Source organism: Sciurus vulgaris (genome assembly GCF_902686455.1).
Source record: "Sciurus vulgaris genome assembly, chromosome: 4".
Lineage (NCBI taxonomy): Eukaryota > Metazoa > Chordata > Mammalia > Rodentia > Sciuridae > Sciurus > Sciurus vulgaris.
In genome coordinates, this window is record NC_136464.1 from 159503767 (window position 1) to 159527269 (window position 23503).

Consider the following 23503-nt stretch of genomic DNA (forward strand, 5'->3'; position numbering starts at 1 on the left):
ACACAGAATATTTAGGGGCCTAAATGCTGGAAGGTCTACTCACCCCAACATGGAACACCAGGGATGGAACACTCCCTGAGCCTTCAATTGCTGGCACATCCACACTTACCAGGGCGGACTCACCCGTACAAATACCCCGTGAGCATCTACCCAGGCAGAGGCCCCTCATGCTGTCAAAGAGGGGGAAGTAACCATGAAAAAAATCACTTCTCTGTCTGAACCTGGCTTAGAGGATGCGTGCATTGAAACACAGGAAGGGAGAGACCTTGACTGTGTTGTCCATGGACATGGAGAATATTCTGTTATCCTCAGAAGATAAGTGGATGTAGATCACTGGAGCTGTGTGGCCTCTCAGCAGACCTGTTGGTTTTCTAGAATGAAAACAGAACAGATGAACACAAAGCAGTTCTGTCTGCTATTTCTAAATAAAAGTGCAAAACTAAACTTGGCCCGGATCTGGCAGTTCTATTCAGCCTGGAGGAGGGTTATATTTCCCTCTGAAATTGCACAAATATATGTCTTGTGTGATAAAAGGACTGAAGCAAATAATACCCAGTTATAGTGACAGAACTCGGGGAGTGGCGAAGCCTTGGTCTTTGTTTCTCCTACGGTTAACAATAGCACTATAAAGAAACACTTGGGCGACCGTCCAAGGTGGGCATGGAATGGATTCCATGGTAGGTGGTGGTTTTCTGCAGGCTGGAGAGAACAGCATTAAAACCTGGCGGGAAGGGCTTTGTAATGTAAGGGATCACAGTACCGTTGGAGGATCTCAGGGCTGGGTGCCATGGGAGGGAGAGGAGAGGGGGAGAAGAGAGGCAGGGCTGAGGTTCAGGAGGGAGAACATGAGTATTTACATAACCAAATTGTTCTCAAGTATAGGCAAAGGGAAATAGATAACAGAAATAGATAGAAAATATTTTTTTTTCTTATTTTGTATTTGCGGGTTTTATGTGGATTATTTCATTTTTAATCTTCATTACTGTTCTAGGAGGTGAGTCCTCTTGGGATGACCACTGTATATGAGGAAATGGGAGCTACAGCTCTTGGTCAGCATCGCCTGGCTGGGAAGTGAGGCACCAACTGAGCTCATGTGCTTAACTGCTGCTTGGCACCAACTCAGCAGGTCACCTGAAGGGCACAGGGTCACCTGTGGATCCCCAGGGTACAGATGCCAGGGAGATTGGCTAGGCCAGGAACCCTGGCATGTCCCACATGACTTGTGCTCTTCTCTGAATCCATTCCTGACACTGGAGAATCAACTCCTCTTCTCCCAGTTTCCATCTTCAACTCCTCTCAGTGGAAATGACAAACCTGCCTTTGACCCTTCACTCTACCATTACTTGTAAGAAGTCATTTAACTTCTCTGGGCTCCAATTTCCTCATTTGTACGTGGGCTGGATGTGAGGACCAGAGAGGGTATGTGTGCTCCATGGTACCCAAACAAAGCAGGTACTTAATAAAATGGTATTTTTTGTTGTTATCAAGAAAGTGTTCCCTGAGCACTTGTACCATGGGGCCTGCCATGGAAGGTATGTACCTGATCTGCAGTATAATGATCACCACTGCGGGGGAGATGGGAATGTACCTGTGTGTGCTGTTCAGTACCCCACTACCCAAATTCCAGGCTTCCCAGAACAATTCCTCCTTTCTTATATCAATTATACTTGCCTTTGAGGTCAATTCTGCTGTGCCTTAGGGATGTCACCATTAATTCTGACAGGGCTAAACAACCCCCATGGAGAACTGAGTGTACACTTGGGGCTGAGCAAGGTACCCTAAAAATACATCAGTTGCACATCAAAATCCCTAATAGCTCTCTGACCAAGAGAGTGATGGGCTCATGGTGGGGCAGGCAGCAATCTGATTAAAGGGTTCATACTGAGATGCAGGTGCATGACGGCTCCTCACAGCCTCTCTGTCCTCCTAAAGTGTTTACATTTTTAAAGGAACTGTCATAAACTCCAAAGCAGGACTCTTCACAGGCCACAGATAGAAGTTTCCCAGACTGTGTGTATGGGATTGGTCAGAGGTTCTTCAGTCATTCTAATAGGGAACCCCCAGTCCTGCTTCCAATTATCGTACTACATTGATGGTACTCTTGGTGGGAGAAAGACAACTTACCCAGGCAGATGAGGATTCCAGACTCGAATTATTTGATCCATGCCACCTGTCAGCAACAAGTTCTTTCTCCTACAGAATGAAAATGCCTTGACTCCTTTATAGATGCAGAAAACTGTTTGATCACATTCTGCTCGCCTTTGGGGCAAAGCAAGGGATGCGTGGCCTTTTCTTGTCTTGACATCTTTTCTAACATTCCTTATCTCTTTCATCTTTTGCTTGACATTTGTTATTCCCACAGTGCACCCTGAAAATATTCACAGAAAAGCAAAACATAGTTTCTTCATATGATCAGTCAATTTCCCCACAGGGTGCTGATTACTAAAGGTCCCTGATTCATTTTCAACAATAACCTGTATTTTCTTTTTCCTTTAAACTACAGATAGTCTGAAGATGAAAAATGGTGTGTGTGAGAAAAGTAAGATTTCCCCCTCCCTTTTCTAAACAGAGACAAGAGAAGTCACCTGGGAACAGAGGTAACATGAAGGCCATCTCATTTGGAGGAAACCCAACACCAAGACCTGATAAACACCAGCAATGATCTTTTTTGATCCTCACAGAAACTCACTGATTCAAGCACATTTACCTCCATCTTACAGGTGAGAAAACATATGAAGAAGTTAAGAGACTTGTCATTGAGGAAATGGAACAAGCATCCAATTCAGTACTGACTCTCTCATTAGGGCTCATCCAGCTGACCTATCAGTTTCATAGCCAACTGGAAAATTTTGTCCTATAATTATTTTGACAGATATTTTCAGCCAAATGGCTTACTGGTTTATGAATCTACTGAACAATATAGATTATAATGGACACAACATTTAGAAGCAATTAGTGATCCTCCTGTAGTTTTCAGACATGGGTTCACCAGAAAATCAATGATAGAAACCCTCAGTACATCTGCCAGAACCTCTCCCACACCCACCAGCTGGCTTACCCTCATCACCAACCTCAACCATTTCCAAGGGACCTTGGAGAAAGGACAAATAATCATCTTCTTCAGCTTCCACTTCCTACCCCACAAGTAAGAACTTTCTTCTATTGCTGGTGACCTCATCTATTAGTTGAAGAATAGTTTTGTTTGAGAGCTCTGCCTGTTACCACAAGTTACCAGTCCAAGTATTTTCCAAGAATTAGGGATAAGAATTTGCAATTCAGAAAAGTTCCACTAAGGCAAGTGCATACTTCATCTGCAAGGTCATGTGGTGCTCTATTCAAAAGACTCTTGTCCTATAGAACAACAACACAGACCTCACGTGCAAACCTCAGGACCACATGTACACGCGCGCGCGCACGCGCGCGCGCGCACACACACACACACACACACACACACAAATTAACAAAATATGACCTTATAACTTTTCGAGGGAATTGAAAAGTCTTTATTTGCCTTGGAAATTTCCAAGATTTAAAATGTCAGTACCCAACATGTTTTACATATTCTGCTTGTTGGTGGCTTCCTTATCCCACTTGTTATGGTTTGGGTTTGAGGTATCCCCCAAAAGCTCATGTGTGAGATAATGCAGGAAGGTTTAGAGGAAAAATGATCGGATTATGAGAAACTTAATCCAATCAGTGCGTTAATTTGCTGATAGGGATTAACTGAGTGGTAGCTCAAGGCAGGTAGGGCGTGAGTGGAGGAGGTGGGTCCCTAGGGGTGTTTATTTTATATCTGGCCAGTGAAGTCTCTCTCTCTCTCTCAGCTTCTTGATCATCACGTGAGCTGCTTCCCTCTGCCACACTCTTCTGCCATGTTGCTCTTCCTCACCTGGAGTCCGAGGAATGGAGTTAGTTGTCTATGAACTGAGACCTCTGAAACCATGAACCCCCAAATAAACTTTTCCTCCATCAATTGTTCTTGACAGGTCTTTTAGTCACAGCAGCAAAAAAGCTATCTAAAACACCACTGCTGCCTCTTGGGTTCTCTGTTTTAGGGGCACATACTACAGTGGAGCTCAGAGACATGTCCAGGAAGAGGGAGGGACATTCATCTCTTGATTTCTCCCGAGCTGCCTCCTTTTGCGTGGTCCAAGTCCTGAAGCTGAGAGTGGCTGCCCTCCATTGAATGAGTATCACAAGAGAACATGGACTCACTTCCAAATGACTAGGTATGGAATTCCATTATTTGTGGCTGTAATCTGAGTTGTGGGCCACCTCTGGACAATCTGTTGACAGTGAATTGAGGTGACAACCTGCTCTGCACAGTATCTTTCCATATTGGTGTAGGGAGGCTGGCTTGCCACTCTGGCTCAGTTCTTCCTTCTGCCTTTAACATGCAGTAGGAAGGTAGATAGTCTTGAATTGGCAACTCTTCAGCCACCAGGTAGATGGGAGAGATGATAGTTGGTGAATGTAGATAATTATATGAGATGATAGAATGAGCTGAAGAATCTGGGTGAACACTTTAAGGTCAAAGAGATGCAGCAAGCCCGCCTCAAACAGCAGTTTGACACATTCACCCTTCTTGTTATGAACAGAGATCTGAAACTTCTAAGCAGGTGTGTCACTTTATTTTTATTTTAGTTTTTTTTCAAGTAAAGGGAGAGCAGCCGGTTCATTTGCATGATCGCTAGCGGTTCTTTTCCAACAGAGCCAGACAGAGATACACGTTTAAGTGGTTGTCATGGAAACCAGAGTGCATAGCTCTTCTCCAAGGTCTGAAAGAAGGATGATGAAAAGTTTAAGTAATCTCCATGGAAACCTAGAGCAGATTCCAGGCGGGTTCAGATCCCCAGCACACTATCTAGCAGGTAAGAGTTCAGGCACTGAGGTCCTGGTGGAAGTTTAATTCAGACTACCCACCATGGCTTTAGCATCAGAGCTGGCCCAGAGGTCACCTCCACAGTCTTGAGCTCACAGCATCCCATGGAGTCGGCATCTGGGTGGCATGTGTGCCGAAACTCTGGATTTCACTCTTCCTGATTCAAGCTGGATATTGCAGTGAGGCTTGCCCACCTGTACCTATATTTCACCCTCTTTTTTTCTACCAATTTTCTCAGTATAGCAGGAGCCCATGGATCCATGGTCACAAAATCGAACCCACTTTCTTATTTGCAGGAGGCAAGACACTCAAGGTCCAGCTGGGTTTCTGTGGCCTTGACTCAAATGCATCCTTTTTGTATATCATTAATGAAGCCAGAGATTTCTATCTTAAATTAACAAACAAGGGAAGCACTTCTTAATTGCAGAGTTTTTTAGACATTTTTGGTTTTTGTATCATGGTTTTTCCCCCTTTTCCAAGGTAAGTCTTCTTGGGAATAAGTGGCTGACTGTAAGTCAAGTTTTGAAGTTCAGAAGTATGGCAAGGAGGATCTCTAAGGTGTGAGGAGCTCTAGCCCAAAGTGGAGATGAGGACTATTCAAGGGTTCTCAGGAATGGGGGAAATCCCCTCCCTGTTTCCTACGTTATGACTCTCTGGAAGCCACTTTGGGGTGGGGGTTGGTGCTAGGGCCCACAGTGGACACATATCCTGACTGAGGCAGCCATGTGGGCATGAGGAACCCTGGGGACATGCTGGAGGCAGGGGAGTGGGGAGCTGTAAGGAGAAAGGCACAGGAGGAAAGCATTCTACATGCTTGTTCCTACAGTCTTCTGGTTCTCCTAGAATGGACACTACAGAGCACTCCTGGGGGACAGATCAATGTGGGTCATCTAAATTCTGACTTCACAAATACATTCACTCAACAAATATTTACTGAGCACCTGGTAGGTGCCATGCACTATTCTAAGCACGTGTGATACAACAATGAACACAGCACTCATGAGTCCATGCTGCCGGGGGAAGACAGACCTTAAAAACCAAACCCAGTGGGTGAATTATGTAGTCTACCTGAAGGTGTTTAGAGGTATGGGTTTCAACAAGGGCAGAGCGAGGCCAGGAGGATGGGGAATGCCAGGAGCAAGGGGTGGGCTTTTCTAGGACATAATAAATCAGGTAGGGTAAGCTTCAAGGAGAAGTGATATTTGAAGGGAAAAGGTGAAGGAGTAAGATGTGGACATTTGTGGAGAACCTTCCAGATAGAGAAGAGCACCAGTAGAAAGGCCCAAAATACATTCCAGAAGGTTGGTATGACTAGAGCAGAAGAGAGAGAGGGATGGGGGAGGCCATAGTGGTAAAGTGTGGGGTAAAGTAGGGGACCTGGGAGACTTTGGCTTTTACTGCGGTGAGGTAGGGGCCTACAGAAGGATCTGGAGAGTTCTGACTTCCAATTTTACAATATCTTTCTTGCCATTGTGCATAAAATAGATGAAATCAAGGAAACTCTCACAGTAATCCAGGAAAGAGAAGATAGTGATTCTTACTGAATGGCAGAAGTGGGGCTAGTGAGAAGTGGCCAGAATTGAGGTGTATTATGAACACAGAGACAATAGATTGGATGTGGGTTTTGAGAGGAATCATGGGTAAGTGATAGGTTTTTGTCCTGAGCAACTGGAAAGATGGAATTAGTATCAACTGAGATGGGGAAGATGGTGGAGCAATTGTGAGGAAAAGACCTGGATTCAGGTTTGGACTTAATTTTGGCATCCATTATCTATCCAAGTGAAGATGTTCATTAGTGAGCCAGGGCAGCCAGAAGAAACTGGGATACAGATAAAAATTTGGGAGTGGACAGCATACAATGGAATTGGATAGGATCACCAAGGTAATGATGCAGACATGGAAGAGATGACCAAGAACTAAACTCTTGGGGCTCCAACATTAGGTCAGGCAGATGTGGAGAAATAAGCAAGAGAGACAGAAAAGAAATAACCAGTGGGATGGAAGGAAAGACAAAAGGAGTTGGGATTTTGAAGTCAAATGAGAGAAGTTCACTCGGGAACCCAGAGTGGTCAGCTGCTTCAAATGTAAAAAGAGAAAATGAGATGAAGATTGGTTAGTGGAATCAGCAACATGAAGGGCATTGTGGACCTTTATGATGTGGTTTAGGTGGTGTCTTGGGACCAAGGTCAGGTTGGAGGGGTTCTTTGAATGGAAGGAGAGAAATTGGAAAAGCAAGTATAAGTAATTTTTCTCAGAAGTTTCATTCCAGAGATTCCCTGGAATTTCATATTCTTATCTTAGTTATGGTTGGCACATTGTAAATACCCAATTGAAAAATCACTAGATTGATGTAGATGTGGGGGCCGATCCTTTTATTATATGGATATCCAGTTCTCAAGAAATATTTATTTGATGAGATCATATTAGTTTAGAGCTCTAAGCAATTTTTGTGGCTTCCTTTTCTATGATGTGAGGAAGGATAGACAGGATTCTTAGCATAATGAGGCCTCTGAATCTGAACTGGAAGGATTCACAGAACTTGTATCCATCTTTCTTATTGTATTAGTCTGTTTCTGTTGCTATAACAAAATACCTGAAGCTAGATAGTTGGCAAATAAAGAGGTTTATTTAGTTCGCAATTTTGGAGACTGAAAACCCAAGATTGGGCAGTCCATCTGTATAACCTGTGATGAGGGCTCCCTTGGGCTCCAATGTAGCAGGTGGCATCATGGAAGGAGCACATTTGAGAGAGGTTGCATGGAAGTTAGAGAATGGGGAAGGACCAATCTTGCTCTTTTATAAGAACCCATTCTCTTGGGAGCTAACCAGGGTCTCACGAGAGCTACAGAGCTAATCCTTGCAAGGATTAGTGCCCTCAGTAGCCTAACCAGTTTTTACTAGGCCCACCTCAAAGATTCCATGACCTCTCAATACTGTTACATTGGGGCCAAGACTTTAGCATGTGAAACTTTGGGGTATACCCTCAAATCTAAACTGGCTCTAAACTGTAGCACGTATTGAACTGGAGGGGAAACTGAGGCCCAATGTCACAGTTTTATTATAGCTGAGCCACAGTTAAAGCTCACAGTTCCTTTTCTAGAGTCATTGTTTTGATCTGCTCCAATACTGAATGCTGAGCTATTTCAGTCTCCAAAGAGGCTGGTTCAGTTTCTTAGAATTCATATTCATTACTGTTCTAGAAAACCAAAATTTCCTAGTTCCAAGACAATCTAATGAAAGTTCCCAAGAAACTTAACCACTGTACCTTTTTCTAATGCTTTGGTGATTTAAATGTCAGTGTATCAGAAATTTATAAAGGAAACTTTCCTTGAAAGATAATGTGAGTTCTCAGGCTATGAATCAGGCAGCTGGAAAGGGCCTCAGGGAAGATTCCCAGCAAGAAAGAAGCAAGATGGTATTTCATAGTAGGCTGAGACCTCGGCACAAGGCATTATTGATTTTCCATGATGTTCAGTGGCAAATGGAATTAGATTTTAAAGGATAAAAGAAGGGGGGGAACTAGGATTTCAGTCTTCCCAAAGGCTTAGAAATGCTTAGGCATGGTGAAGTTAGAAGACATCAAAAAGAAGTAGCTTACATTGTTATGTGGGTGGCTGACTTCTGAGTTGCTGTAAAGTGTATTAAATGTTTTATGCATTATCAATACACTGCTGGTGAGCTCAGACCAAGCCCTTCAAGTCCAGAGGTGGGACTGAGGGTGGAGCATGGGAGAAGGGAGAGACACTAGTTAGCATGTGTCACTTAACAGCAGGGATGTGCTCTAAGAGATGCTTCCTTGGGCATTTCATTGCTGTGTGAACATCAAAGAGTGTGTAGGTTGCTCATGGGCCTTTTGTATGATCAAGATATGATGGGCAAACACAGATGCATGGGACTGCATGGAACACAGCATATGGTTCACAGTCAACTTTTCTTACAAATTCAAGGAGTACCTTCTAAAACAACAAGAGAGAGTATAATATATATACATGAATCAGTAACACAGCATTGACTATCATTGTCAAATATTCTGTACTGGACATAATCACACGTTCTGCACTTTTTAATGACTGGCAGTGTGGTAGGTTCGTTTACACGGGCATTGCCACAAACACATGAGTACTGTATTGCACTATGACATCATGACAGCTATAATGTCACTAGACAACAGGACTTTTTTAGTCCTATTATAACCTTCTGAGACCACTATTGTATATGCAGCCTGTTCTTGAGCAGAATGTTGTACTGTGGCACATGGCTGCTTAGAACTCTGACACTTCTTGATTATCCCCCTGCCCTATCAGGTGGGCCTGGCAGGGCATTGGACAGGAGAATCTGTATTTGGGTATTCATGGATTCCTTTCTTAAGCTGCTGATGCTTAAGGCATGCAGGGAATTCAAGCAGAGATCACGGGCGGATTCTATTGGCAACAATCTTCTCAATGCCCTGGGAGTGAAGGACTCCATTTTTTCCCCTTAGATCACAGCCTTATTCTTCTCCAAGGCCAGAGGCAGTCTCAGAACAGCTTCCAGGATGTGAAGGGCTTTGCAAACCCAATTGTAGGGGACGGCAGTGGTACATTGGCGTTGGGGTTAGGAAAACCAGACCCCAGTCCCACTGGGACTCTTGTGCCTAAGTGGCCTGGTGGCAGGCTTACCTAAGCTTGTGTGTCCTCATCTGTAAAATGTGTATACACACAATTCATACCTTCCCTGACCACTGGGAAGGTCAAATACTGTAATGCACGTGATTGGCTCTTGATCTTTGCTGCAAATTAAAGTCACTGAGAAGCATCTAAAAATATAGATGCCTGGGCCGTATCTCTTTGAAAAGAGGTTTTTACTTTTAGCTGCATATTGGAATCACTGCCGAAATTTTTAAAAGCTGCAATGCCCAGGTTTCATCTCAGACCAATTAAGTCAGAATCTCTGAGGGTAAAACCCAGGTAAGCAGATTTTACAAAGTCTCCCAGATGATTCCAATGGGTACTCCAAACTGAGAACCAGTGGCAAATATGAAAATTACTTTGAATTAGTAAGTGCCAAACACATGTAAGTTATCATCATCAATATCAACTTGAAAATTAAATATGATGATGGTGACATTGACTAATTGGATGGGGCTTTCCAACATATTCTCAAGGCCTTCACAGAATAATTATGAAGTTTAATGAAGTAAATATGAAGAATTAAGAAGGTCTTCAAGGGGTAGATTATTAAAAAATGTTAGTTTGTTATTGTGATGAAAGAATGTTTCTTGGACTTTTATGTGCATGCAACTCACCACAGTCCTTTATAATGCAGACTCTGATTCAGTAGTTCTGGGAAGAAGCCCCAGACTCTGAATTTCCAACACACTCCTAAGCAATTCCCTAGCTACAGGCAAAAGGGTTAGAAGTTCAGGCTTTGGGGACGACCTGGATTCCAGCCCTTGGCCTTCTATTCTGAGTTGTGTGACATGGTGCAGTGGTCATTCTTTGCTGTTTGGCCGTTAGTAAACCTCCCCTTCCAGTTCCTACTTGAAGAAGCCTTCCTCCCACACTTTGCTGCTATAGTTTTAATGAGCACTGCCAGGTTCTTGTGGTCCCTGCTCTTCCTGGGTTGGCTGGATCATGATTGTACCAAAGATGGGCCAAACTATTCTAATAAGACACTTCTCAGGTTGTCTGGACTGGGGACCAAGAGTGTCAGCCAGTCCCTGTTGGTGGCAATGCTGTGTGAGGCATGGGTTCATTTCCATCTGAGGGGACTGGCATGCACAGGGAATCCGATGGAGTTTCTGAGATGGAAAAGTGTTTGAGGTCCTGTTCCCAAGATTTCCCAGTATGGAGCTGCTTTGTTTTCCTGCCCTACCTGTGTTACCTGAGCCACCCCCAAGATTCTCCTTTCTGCTTCTGTCAGTTTGAGTTGGATTTCCTTCAGTGCAGCTAAAAAGACCTCTGACCAATCCCCTGATTATTCTGTGCTTTAGCTAACTCATCTCTAAGATGATGGTTTACATCTCTAAGAGATATAAACCACAGGTTGTTAGGGTAATTAAATAGGGCCATATGTGTGAGGCACTTAAGATAGAATCTGACCTTAAGGAAGTGTTCCTGTTGGGAAGCTCCAGGCAGGCAGAAGACTGCATCTACTTCAGACCATGAGCTGATACCCAGGGAATGGTCTATCATAATATCATAATGGTCTTTCACATCAATGTTGTTGGGTCCTCAAGTCCACCCCATCCTGGATGTATATTTTCAGTCTGGTCTGTACAAAATGGCTCCCTAATGACTAGCATAGACTCTCCTACACCATAGACCCAAGATCAACTTGGTCAAGTTCATGCATAGACTTAGCTGTTTATTGGAGACTATGGTTTAACTGTTTTTCCCCAAAGTACATATGTTAGAAACCTACTTCACAGGACAGCAGTATTGGGAGGTGGGGCCAAAAGGGAGGTGTTTAGGTTAGGAGGGCTCCAACCACAGGTATGGGTTAGTTTTCATGAGAATGACTTTGTTACAAAAGTGAATGCTTCCAAATGCGCTCATTTGCCTGCCCACGTTTCCACCACGAGATAACGCCATGTGAGAGCCATCTCCAGATGCTGTCATCATGCCCTGGACTTCTCTGCCCCAGAATCATAACCCAAATAAATGTCATTTCTTTATAAGTTACCCAGTAACTTATACTGTACTCTGTTATAGCAGCAGAAAATGACTAAGATACTGGGGTCATGCTCTAAGACTGAGGGATGCATCGGGAGCTGGGTACTCCATTGGCCTTTCTTGAATTTCACTTGGTATACATCCAGCTTCTAGAAACTCCACATGTCCTTGGGTGCTGGGTCTTCACACCTTTAGAATTCCTTAAAAATTCCCCAGTCATACAAATGCTCCATTTTGGCTGTTTTGTATGGATATTGTTACATATTTAATATCAGGTAGCACATTAGAGGTGCTCACATAGTAGGGCCTGGCATTGCTTAGTGTGCATTTTTCTCTTATTTCAACTCAACACATATTGATGGAGCTCTTGGTGTGTGCAAAACCAGTGCTAGCTGTGCTCTTTCTCACTGCCTTTCCAGCAGCCTTGGCATGAGGCTCATAAAATTAAAACATACTCAGCTGCAGAGGAGTTCTAATTTTTGATCTGCATCAGGAGTTACTAGCAGAGTGTGGGATGCCCACTGCAATGCAGAAAATCAAAGGTGGAACCTGCAAGGATGCAACACCCAGAAAGAGAACATTGGCGGAGTAGAAGGTAGTACCTATGACCAAAGCTGTGGGCTCGTGGTTGGAGCTGGAAATGACAGCTTTCAGAGAATCACAGTAGTTCAGCTAGAAGTAAAAAAGAAAAAAAAAAAAAAAAAAAAGTGAGAAAACACTAATTAATACAAAGATCACCCACCAAGTCACCTAAGAGTTTCTAATAATGTTTAAAGCATTCTTCCAAAACATATTTCATGAAAGAACCAACTTTGGAGCATAGGGAAAAAATTAAAGCACCCACTGATGTGCCTGGCATAGTGCAGAGAACCCGGTGGTCTCTTCCCTTCCTACTGCTCAAGGCTACCACCAGAACAAACAATCCCTGGGCACCCTGTCTGAGAGACTGTGCTGCAATTTCCACTGCCTATTTTAGACTTTTCTGAGAAAAGTTGAATGCTGCCTGCATAGCTACAGGGGGTTTTACAGAGAAAACAATTTATATTTCCCTAGAAATCATCTTTAAATTGGAAGCAATACTGAATAGATTCTGGGAGGCGTAGGCTCTTCCCCTGTTTTCAAGAATTGAGACCTGGGTCCTGGGACAGTGTGTGGGGGCTGGGTAACCAGGGCTTTGGGACAAGACCCTGAGGGACAGCCAAGGTCAGTCTCAGGTACAAGGAATGAGATGAGGAGGGATTTGAGTTCTCTTCTCAGGCCACCTTCTTCCCCAGCAGAAGTCCTAATTTAGAATATGAACATATAAATTGGATAAAGCCATATTCGTATTGGAAGCTGCAAGGATGATGTGATTACTTATCATTTAGTCACTACAGGCATGATGCTAAGCTCAGAAGTGACTGCATAGAATGTGGAATCCAGAGACTCCAAGAGACAGAGAAAGGACAGGGAAGTTTGGAGAGTAAAGCATCTGGAGCTTGGGTCCCAAGACAGCAGGAGCCAGTGGCCAGAGGGCCACCTACACAGCAGAGTGTTATAGGCCCTTGGAGCTGCCCTGCATCTGTTTTCTGCTGGGCAGGGCTCCCCAAAAGTGGCTTGTGTGGCAGTCTTCTCAGAAAGCTAGGTTGTGAACACACTCCCGGGGGCATGCGGCTGAGAGAAGCACAAGGACCGCAGGACTGGAGAACGTGCCTACCAAACAGTTCCTCTCTGACAGGCTCCATCTGCACCCTGCCAACGCCAACGCCAGCCTCTGGCCTTGTTTTCTCCCCATGGTGTGGTCCCTGGATCCCCAATTGAGACCTCCCCAGAGGTCAAGGTCAACAGGAAGTATGGCTCCTAATTTATGCTACGGAGAAGAAGCCAGGCATGAAGGCCATGCATTGTATGACCCCATTCTTGTGAGCTGGGCTACCAAAGGCACACCTGCAGGGACAGAGCCTTGATTCCCGGAGGCCTGCAGCTGGCCGGGGGAACGGGCGGTGGCATCTTACCCAGTGACAGAGACATGCTGAAACTGGGTCCTGGAGATCTTTGTACAACTCAGTGAACTTACTACTATGCATCAGTTGTACATGTAAGATGGATCTATGATATTTAAATTGTAACCAATAAAGGTAAAGGAAAAAAAAAGAATCTTATTTCAAACACTTTTGAAAAACACACCATAGTATTACATATGCTTATTTAGTCAAATTACTGTTTTCTTTCTGGGTCTAGCTTTTTAAATGCACATTTCTGTTCCCGGGCAGGATTGGTATTTTGTTTTTTTCCAATTTGTGTTTGAAACTTGGTTGGTATTTGTCTTCTAAACAAACGCTGTTTTCGTGGTCCAATTCTTCTTCCCCTTTAATTTTCCTTTTCACTTTCGAACAAGTTTCATGGTCCCGCCCCCCACACGTTCACTCAGTAATATTCCTTACCGTCCTTTTCTTGCATAAGCCTTCTTAATTCAGAAGCTTCTCTACCTGGTTCAAGACTGGTGTTTTCAGAAGGAGGGAAGGGCCACTGGCACAAGCTCGTGCTCCTGCCTCCGATGGACTCCTCATGCTGACCCTGAGCACCCCTGATCTCCCTCCTGTCCCTTGGGCTGGCACATCCACTTTGCCATTTGGCGTCTGGGCTCTCTTAACATAAATGACAACGTCTTGCTTTATTATGCACTTGATAGACCCCGGTGCAGCTTCTCAGGGGAAGTCTCAATGTCATGTCTATAATCCATTCATGGTCCTGAGACACTCCGTTCACTTGAATTGGTTTTTACTCCTGCGAAGAAGGAAAACCCACCCACTATCTTCTGACCCAAGGATATCTGGGACAAGGTCCCCCAAACCAATCCCACCGGGAAGTTCAGATCAATCAGTTTCACTAGAAACCAGCTCTTGGTCATTCTCCGTACTACTCCACATTTTGTGTAAGTTATTTTTGTTTGTTCATTTTCAGCTAGATTTATGAAGTTATCTCAGGACCAGTCATGACTTATTAAAAAACATATACTGTTTGATTATTTGAGGGAGGTGCTTGCAGAGGGAGAGGGAGAGGTCAGGCTAGCAAACTCTAATGTACTTTTTTTTTTTTTACCTGAGTAACCCAGTCTCCATGGACTTTCCAACGGATATAGTTTACATTTGGAGAGGTTATAGCGTTCTGGATGGTAATGTTTGGCATGTTCTCAACTTTGGGCATCTTCTTCCAAGTTCTAAGGAGAAAAGCATAAAACTATCAAAAAGAGGAAATTGGCTAGCCCCCCCACATCCTGCTCTTCCAACCAGAAGCCCTTTCTCAGGCTATCTTTGTGGTCAGGAATCCCTGGCCCTCATCTCTGCACTCATATACCTTTTTCCCATTCTCCAGGACCTCACTAACTCATCCTTGGGGACATCTCTGAAGATGCCAGACCATGTGAACTCTCCCTTTTCTGGGTTCTGGAAAAATTGAGTGTGTGATCATCACATTTGGTGTGTGCTGCTCTTATTGTTTCCATGAGATGTGTTCACCTGAAGGCACAGGTGCTTCTTTTAGTGCCCCATGAGTTCCAGAAGGGAGCAAGGACTCAGAAACTACTGACTGAGTCGGAGCAACTAGACACAGAAAAAGAAATTAAAGGGATACGAATAGGAAAAGAACTTGAACTATCCCTATTTGCCAATAACATGATTTTATATTCAGAAGATCCAAAAATCACCACCAGAAAATGTCTAGAACTCATAAATGAATTCAGCAAAATAGCAGGATTTAACATTAACATCCATAAATCAATTTCATTGCTATACATCAGTGATGAATCAACTGAAAGAGAAACTAGGAAAACTATTCCATTCACAATAGCCTCAAAGAAAATAAAATATTTGGGAATCAATCTAGCAAAAGAGGTGAAAAACCTTTGCAATGAAAACTACAGAACACGAAAGAAAGAAATTGAAGACCTTGGAAGATGGAAAGACCTCCCATGTTTTTGGATACGCAGAATTAATATTGTCAAAATGGCTGTACTACCAGAAGCACTATACAGATTTAATGTAATTCCTATTAAGGTTTTGATGACATTGTTCATAGAAATAGAAATAGAAATGCAATCATTTGGAAAAATAAGAGATCCAGAATAGCCAAAGCAATCCTCAACAAGAAAAGTGAAGCAGGAGGCATCACAATATCAGACCTTAAATTATACTGCAGAGCTATAGTATTGGCACCAAAACAGACATGAAGACCAATGGTACAGAATAGAAGACACAGAGACAGACCCACGTAAATACATTTATATCATACTAGACAAAGGAACCATAAACATACATTGGAGAAAAGATAGCCTCTTCAACAAATGGTACCGGGAAAACTGGAAATCCATAAGTAGCAAAATGAAATTAAACCCCTATCTCTCACCCTGCAAAAGACTCAACTCAAAGTGGATCAAGGACTCAGGCAATAGAATAGAGACCCTGCACCTAATAGAAGGAAGAGTAGGCCAAATCTCCATCATATCAGCGAAGGAACTGAATTTCTCAGCAAGACTCCTAAAGCACAAGAAGTAAAATCAAGACTCAATAAATGGGATGGTATCAAACTAATAAGCTTCTTCAGAGCAAAGGAAACAATCAAGAACATGAAGAGAGAGCCTACAGAGAGGGAGAAAATCTTTGCCACCTGCATCTTAAATAGAGCACCTGTACCTCTCTAGGATATATAAAGAACACAAAAAGCTCAGCACCAAAAAACCAAATGACCCAATCAATAAATGGGCAAAGAAACTGAACAGATACTTCACACATGAAAAAATACAATCGGTCCATAAGTATATGAAAAAATGTTCAACATCTCTAGCAATTAGAGAAATGCAGATTAAAACTACACTGAGATTCTATCTTACTCCAGTCAGAATAGCAATTATCAAGAATACAAATAACAGTAAATGTTGTTGAGGATTTTGGGGAAAAGGTACACTCATACATTGCTGGTGGGACTGCATATTGGTGCAACCACTCTGGAAAACAGTATGGAGATTCCTCAGAAAACCTGGAATGGAATTGATCCAATCATGCCACTCCTCCACCTATCCCCAAAGGACTTAAAGTTAGCATACTATAGTGACACAACCACATCAATGTTCATAGCAGCTCAATTTACAAAAGCTAAGCTATGGAACCAACTAGGTGCCCTTCAACAGATGAATGGAGAAAGAAAATGTGGTACATATACACAGTGGAATACTACTCAACCATAAAGAAGAATGAAATTATGGCATTTGCTGGTAAATGAATGGAACTGGAGGTTATGGTGCTAAGTAAAATAAAGCTTCAGGTAGTTTGGTATTGCAATGGAAATGAACGACCATATCAAGATGTGTCCCAGTTCCGGCCAGTGAAATAAAGTGAAATCAGAAGAGGAGCCTGGAGAAAAATTTTTGCTCCCTAAGAAAATGTGAAAATAGTATGAAACAGCCTCTCTCTGTGTTTCTCTGTCTCTGATTCTGTGTCTCTCTGTCTCCCCATCTCTCTCTGTCCCCCCACCCCACCACCTCTCCTGCCCCTCTGTCTTGCTTTGTTTTTCTTCTCCCCTGGAGGCCCTCTTCTTGATTTCCAATACAGTTGAGATATCTGGAGTTTCAGTAACTGTTTTGACATCATGAAACCGTGGAACAAAGGACAGAAAGCCCACATGTGAAGGATGGTGAAGTGATGGGATGGAGACTGAAGATTCTTCCCAACTCCATGAACAGTCAAACCAGGGGCTAGAAATACAGCTTAGTTGGTAGAGTGCTTGCCTCGCATGCACAAGGCCCTGGGTTCAATCCCAGGAACCACCTGAATGCATGCTTTTGCGTGGGTGATGCTCGGGATGGAAACCAGGGCTCAGTGAATGCTTTGTTACTGAGCCAAATTCTCAGCCCTTGACATTTTTTTATTTTTTGAGATGGAATCTCATTATGTTGCCCAGGGTCTCCTGGAATTCCTGAGCTCAAGCTCTTTTCCTGCTTCAACCTCCCGCATTGCTGGGACTCTAGACATGCACCATTGCACCCAAAACATTGTCAAAGAAAAATAAACCATGATATTCTCTTAGTCATTTTTTTTTTTTCTGTTTTGATGATAGCAAACATTGATTAAGTTCTCACTGTGTGTGAAGTACTGTTCCTAGCACTCTGTCCCTAGGAACCTGTTTACTCTTCAACATGGCCCTATGAGATGGGCACTATCGTTATTCTCTTTTTAAGCATGAGGGAACCTAGGCTCAGAAAGATAAGTGACTTTCCAAAGTTATCAAGTAGCAGAGTTGGGGTTCAAACCCAGGCATCCTGGATTGTAGCATGAACCATTCTCAATGGATAAACCAAGTGTCCATAAAAGTCTGTCACTGATGTTCTCCTGGTTCCACAAATCATAGAATTGTGACTTAAATTAAATATTAAAGTAGATGCAACCTGGAATGGTGACCTATGCATCATGGAAGTCTACAGGCAAGATGTTTTTACGTATACTTCCAGCAATCATGCAAGTGCATTGTCTTGCCCAAAGCCGTCCCAATATCAGATCTTTCCCTCATGAAGACTAAGTACCCCTTATCTGAAATGCAAAGAACAGAAATGGTTCATATTTCAGATTTTGAAATATTTGCATATACATAATGAGATATTTTGTAGACAGTACTCAAGTCTAAACATGAAATTCATTTGTTTCATCAACACCTTCTACCCGTCGCCTGAATGTCATTTTATGCATTATTGTTAATGCACCTGTGTTTTGACTGCAACTATCGAAGGAGGTCAGGCGTGGAATTTTCCACTTGTGGCATCATGTTTGCATTCAAAAGGTTTTGAATTTTGGAGCTTTTCAGACTTTGGAAGTTTGAATTAGTGATGCTCAACCAGGCATTATTTTCCCACTGCATTAGGTATTTTTAATTACTAGCACAGAGGTATACTTTTTGTTTGGATTGTTTACTATTTTTCACTACATTTCGAATATTAGGTTTGACTGGGCATAAGGCTCAGCGGTAGGGTGCTTGCCTGGCATGCCCTGGGTTTGATCCCCAGCACTGGGAAAAAAAAGAAAGTATTACGTTTGTATGTTTTCCACCTGTTTAAGGTTATTTCTTGAGAAACTTTGGTAAATTAGTCATCCTAGCAGACTAATAGAAAATAGTCATTGTGCCTACGTCAACCCTCACTCGGCCCTTGCACGTACTGTAGATTTGATCCTAATCCTGCTGGATGTCCTGGTGTCCTGGAGGAGTGGGGGAGGTCTACATGAGGACTCACTTTTGCCAGGTGGACCTCCTGCCAGGTTCCTCACACCTTGGACAGGCCCTGCCACTGCACCCTCCTTTGCCCTACAAAGTTCTTTGCTTTCTCCTACTTTTCACACAAGAGCCTGCATCCTTCACTCACTCAGCCAAAGGGTCCAGAAAGTTAGTAGGTTAGGTGGATTTTAACCTCCACACTTCAGAATTCATAGACTCTATTCCTTGCCTTGTTCTTGGTTTCAGATAATGGTGCCTGAGAAATAATACTGATTACTTGGCCATCTTCACCTGTTGTTAAGATTTGGATCTGGAATGTCCCCCAAGACCCATAGGCTAAAGGATTGGTCACCAGCCTGTGGCACTACTGGGTGGGGGTGGAACCTAGAGGAGGTGGGGCCTGATGGAAGGAGTTAGATTATTAGAACCATGTCCTTCCGGGACTATTGAGAACCCAGCCCCTTCCTCTCTTTTTCTCTCTTTTGTTTGCCGGCCTCTCTGAGGAAGGGAAGATACTGTCTTCCTTTGTCAGGTGCTCCCACCATGGTATACTGAGTAACCACAGGCCCAAAGCAATCATACCAAGCAACCATGAACTGAAACTTCTGAAACCATGAACCAAAGTCAACCTTCCTTTAAGTTAATTATCTCAAGTATTTTATCACAGCAACAGAAAGTTGACTAACACATGTGAAAGTGTCCTTTAAAGTTTTTAATTTTTTTGTGTGTATAAATTTACTTGGCTTCCATAACAGTATTCCAATGCATCTGATCTCACTGGTTAAAATGGAAAATCTTTTTTTGAAAAGCAGTGCTCAAGAAGCAGTTTAAAAAGCTGTTACTTTATGAAGTGTTTGCTCTCCAACAGGAGAGCCAGTACCAAGTGTGTCTCCTGAGCTTTCTTTTTCCTCTGATGGGCTTTGAGAATTGACAAACCTCACTTTGTCAATTAATCTTCCCCTGTTTTATTTTCCCTCAAATAAAACTTTCTGACCCTCTTCAACTAATGTAATGCCATCATAATATCAGTTACCATCTGTGTTGCCTTTCTCTGGTTACATGGAATTTCTGAGATGAGATTTCTGATGCAGAAAATGGGACAGAAGAGAAACACCAGATAAGTTTACAGACTTAGTGGGATTAGGAGATGGTAATGGTGATCAGCATCAAAGGTAACTGATGTGAGATCCATACTTCAAGAGATAAAACTAGGAGAAGTTGTTAAACTCTGAAATCACTACTTGGAAATATAGATTCAATATATGTCTGAATTAATAGAGGGGACAAAGTCTCTAAGAACTTGATGGTAATTTTTGTTCACTCTGATAAAGTTTCTGTGTTGTCCATGATATCTTCCTCACATTAAACAAGCTCACAGGCGGTGTTGCTGTTGCCACAGTGGTGCTGGGGATGAAACTCAGGCCTTGCACATGCTAAGCAGACCCTCTACCGGCAACCCACACCCCTAGTCCTTTCTTAATATTTCTAGTTTCCAGGAACATGAAACAGATAGCCTTCTTGGGACTTAGGACAAAAGCTGTTTTTCTTTTGAAGGCATCTATAGGAGGAATCCTTAGGTCTTTCTTCTCTCCATATTTTCATCTACTTGAAATTAGTTTGGTGAGATCTGGACAGTCCTCCTCCATGATGCAGCCTTGGGGACTTTAAGCACATTTGTGACATCAGTCAAATTTCATCCTTCAGCTTGTCAAAAATTACTCTAACCCTTACCTGAGCACCAGGGACACAGATTGGAGGAGATTGTTAATGCATCTGGGACCCCAAGTCCCTGCTCCTGCCCAGGGTCCCCAGGTGGTGGTACAGGGCTCTGCCTGTGGTCTTCAGAGCCCACTCCCACACTCCACAAAAGCAGAAACCTCAGCTCATAGCCAGGAAGGTGTCTGCCACCTGGGATTCCTGGTCCTGGCAGATGCACAGAGCAGTGTGTGCAGTGTGTGTGTGTGTGTGTGTGTGTGTGTGTGTGTGTGTGTGGTGTCGTGTTGGGGAGAAGAAAATTGATCATTTTAAGACAAAACTCTAAGAGGTCACTCTTTTTCATCCAGATACAATGAAAAGATACTGTGAATTGTCCTGCTGCGACTCTTCAGGGTAGCATCAGCTCCCGGAACTGTTATTACCAGCATCTTTGCGTTTCCCTCCCAAAGATGCTCGTGTGTTATATCTTTTGACATCACTTCTTTAATTGAATATTACTAGGTGAATCCCACTCTGGGGAAAGATTTTTAGTGACAGGACCCAAGACTCTGTTCTTAGCTGGCCCTGTTGAGCATTCTTCTCTAGAATTTTGATGAATAAATACAAGCACTAATAATTCACTGATGACAAATGCTGAGAGAGATGAATATGCTATAGGGTGCCAGTATCAGCATTTTAAATCATCTTCACAAAATAAGATAAAAAAAAGAAAGGAAGAAAGAAAGAAAGAAAGAAAGAAAGAAAGAAAGAAAGAAAGAAAGAAAGAAAGAAAGAAAGAAAGAAAGAAACGTAGCAAGAATGAAAGCCATGGATTTAGGTTCCAAACATCTTTTTGTAAGTGAAGGATGAGGAGTGCGTGGTTTCAATGGTGGCAGAGGAAGACCCTTGGTGGACTGTGGGGTCCAGTCCTGAGCACTCTGGTCATTTGAGAATGCCAGGATGACCAGATATCTTGACAAAAGTATGTGAAGGATGACTGAGAAAACTAGCAAGGTTACCTGAGAGAAGGGAAGACCTAATAGTCATCTTCAAGCACTGGAAGACTGGACCTTTCTGAGAAATTCTGTTTTCTTTATCCTCCTTTCCCTTTTATGTTTTAAAACATTATTTTGATTTTTATTGAAGCTGTAAAATAGCTCTATAAGTTGAAAAACCTGACTCTTCTCATTTCCATCCCCAGAGGCCTCCATCTTCCTGCTTTGGATGATGACTTGGGTCTTTGCTCCGTGTCTCAGGTGGCAGGCTCCATGGCTGAATCTTGGCTTTTCAGTGTGGGGTATTATTTTTTTGACTCACCATTTTTATTTGCTTCTGTGTACTTAGCATTCTTCACCAACTGTCTGAATCTCTTCTCGAGACATTCGGCCACATCAGAGTATCTGTTCCATCAATTTCATCTTCTGAAGGACCCGGCTGTTTCATGCCTGGTACATAGTTGTCAACCTGGGTCACCCTTTGCTATTGCCCTGGGGATGCCATCTGCTCAACTTCTTTGCTATGTCTTCTGCTTTCTGTCTCCTGGTTCTTCCTCTGTTCAGTTTGCTTCCTCATTTTCTAGAGAAAATGCCTCCATTGTTTTGAGAAGTGAATTTTTGAAATCTTGTATCTTTGAAAATGCCTTTATTGTCTTCCACACATCAAAAAAAATTCCATCTGGGTGCAGATTTCAACCATGCAGATCATTTTCTTCTGCCTTGTTTTTTTTCAGGGATTATTCTATTGCCTTTTAGCTGCCAGGATTGCTGTGGGGAAGTCCAAACCCACTGGGATTCCCAGTCCTGTGTGTGGTGACCCATTCTGAACAGACTACCTTGTGAGAAACTCTCTCTTCCTGGAAGGATCAAATCTGTTTGGAATGTCCCTTTCTCAAGGAGGTGGCAGAGAGAATTTAACTTCTATTGAATTGCAAGTTAGATAAGATGCCGATGGAACCCTCCATTCAGAATTCTATGAATCTGTCACTTAAACCTCTGATTATATGATGCTTATTCCAGACTTGGAGTAATGTTCAATTCCAGGTATCTCTGAGGAAATGTACTTTTGTTTGTTATATGATTGATTTTTCCCATGCAACCTGCTGACTACTTGTGTAGAGGAAAATCTGTATGAAGAAGTGACACTTTGGGGAAGAATTTGGTTTTTTGATTGTCATTAAAAAGTTGCAAGTGACAATGGGCTGAATGTGGAGACACATGAAGTAATCCCAGCTACTCAGGAAGCTGAGATAGGAGGATCAGAAGTTCCAGGCCAGCCTCAACAACTTAGTGAGATCCTGCCTCAGAATAAAAATTAAAAAGGGCTGGGATGTATCTCAGTGATATAATACACTGCATACAATCCCTAGTACCACAAAAAAGAAAAAAAAAATGTTACAAGTGACAGGAAGTCAACTTGTTATTGCCAGGAGCTGTTCCTAGTGCCTTTCTGAGACAATAGGAGGTGGTAAGAAATCTGCTTCTTGAACAACGCATGCAGTCAACATCTTCAAGCATTTCTCAAGATAAGAAAAGGAAGCCCTAAAACTCAAACTAGAGAAGGACAATTCTAGAAACAAACAGATAAACTAGAGGTGCTTATGCAATGCAAAAAGACTCCTCATTTTCTGAAAAGATTTTCCACAATGCTTCAACAAACATAAATCAATAATTTTCAGCCGAAAGATGTATGTGACCAAGATTGGTAGGAAAAGACGTCTAAAGGACTTAACATTATAAGATGAACTACTGCTAATTGAAGAGCTTGTCAAAAAAGTAAAGCATGTCTGAAATTACATTTGGTCAATGAGCAAATAAGTGCCATTTATCAAAATTGCCCTTTTTCTCAACTTTCTGGCAACACAGTCATCAGATGCAGTTGCTGTGCACAGTGGCTTTCAAGGTTCCTACACATACTCCTTCACCACCTCTTCAGTGACAGAGAAGTTAATGTCTCACTAATAGGGTTTGAACATTTTCTAATGAATACCTAATTGCAATCTAAACATAAAATCCCTTGAATTCTAGATCAGCATCCATCT

The 23503-nt window shown here is 42.7% G+C and overlaps 1 protein-coding gene across 1 annotated transcript in view; it reads right to left on the reverse strand.

The window, feature by feature from the left end:
• Positions 1–23503, reverse strand: part of LOC306660404 (cilia- and flagella-associated protein 337-like) — a gene marked incomplete at its 5' end in the record, with an annotated part of 81008 nt that overhangs the window by 43316 nt on the left and 14189 nt on the right. The window contains 4 exons of the mRNA XM_079138594.1: positions 266–371; positions 2125–2368; positions 12138–12207; positions 14617–14734. Of these exons, the coding sequence (XP_078994720.1) occupies positions 266–371; positions 2125–2368; positions 12138–12207; positions 14617–14734 (538 nt within the window). The remainder of the gene's footprint in view (positions 1–265; positions 372–2124; positions 2369–12137; positions 12208–14616; positions 14735–23503) is intronic.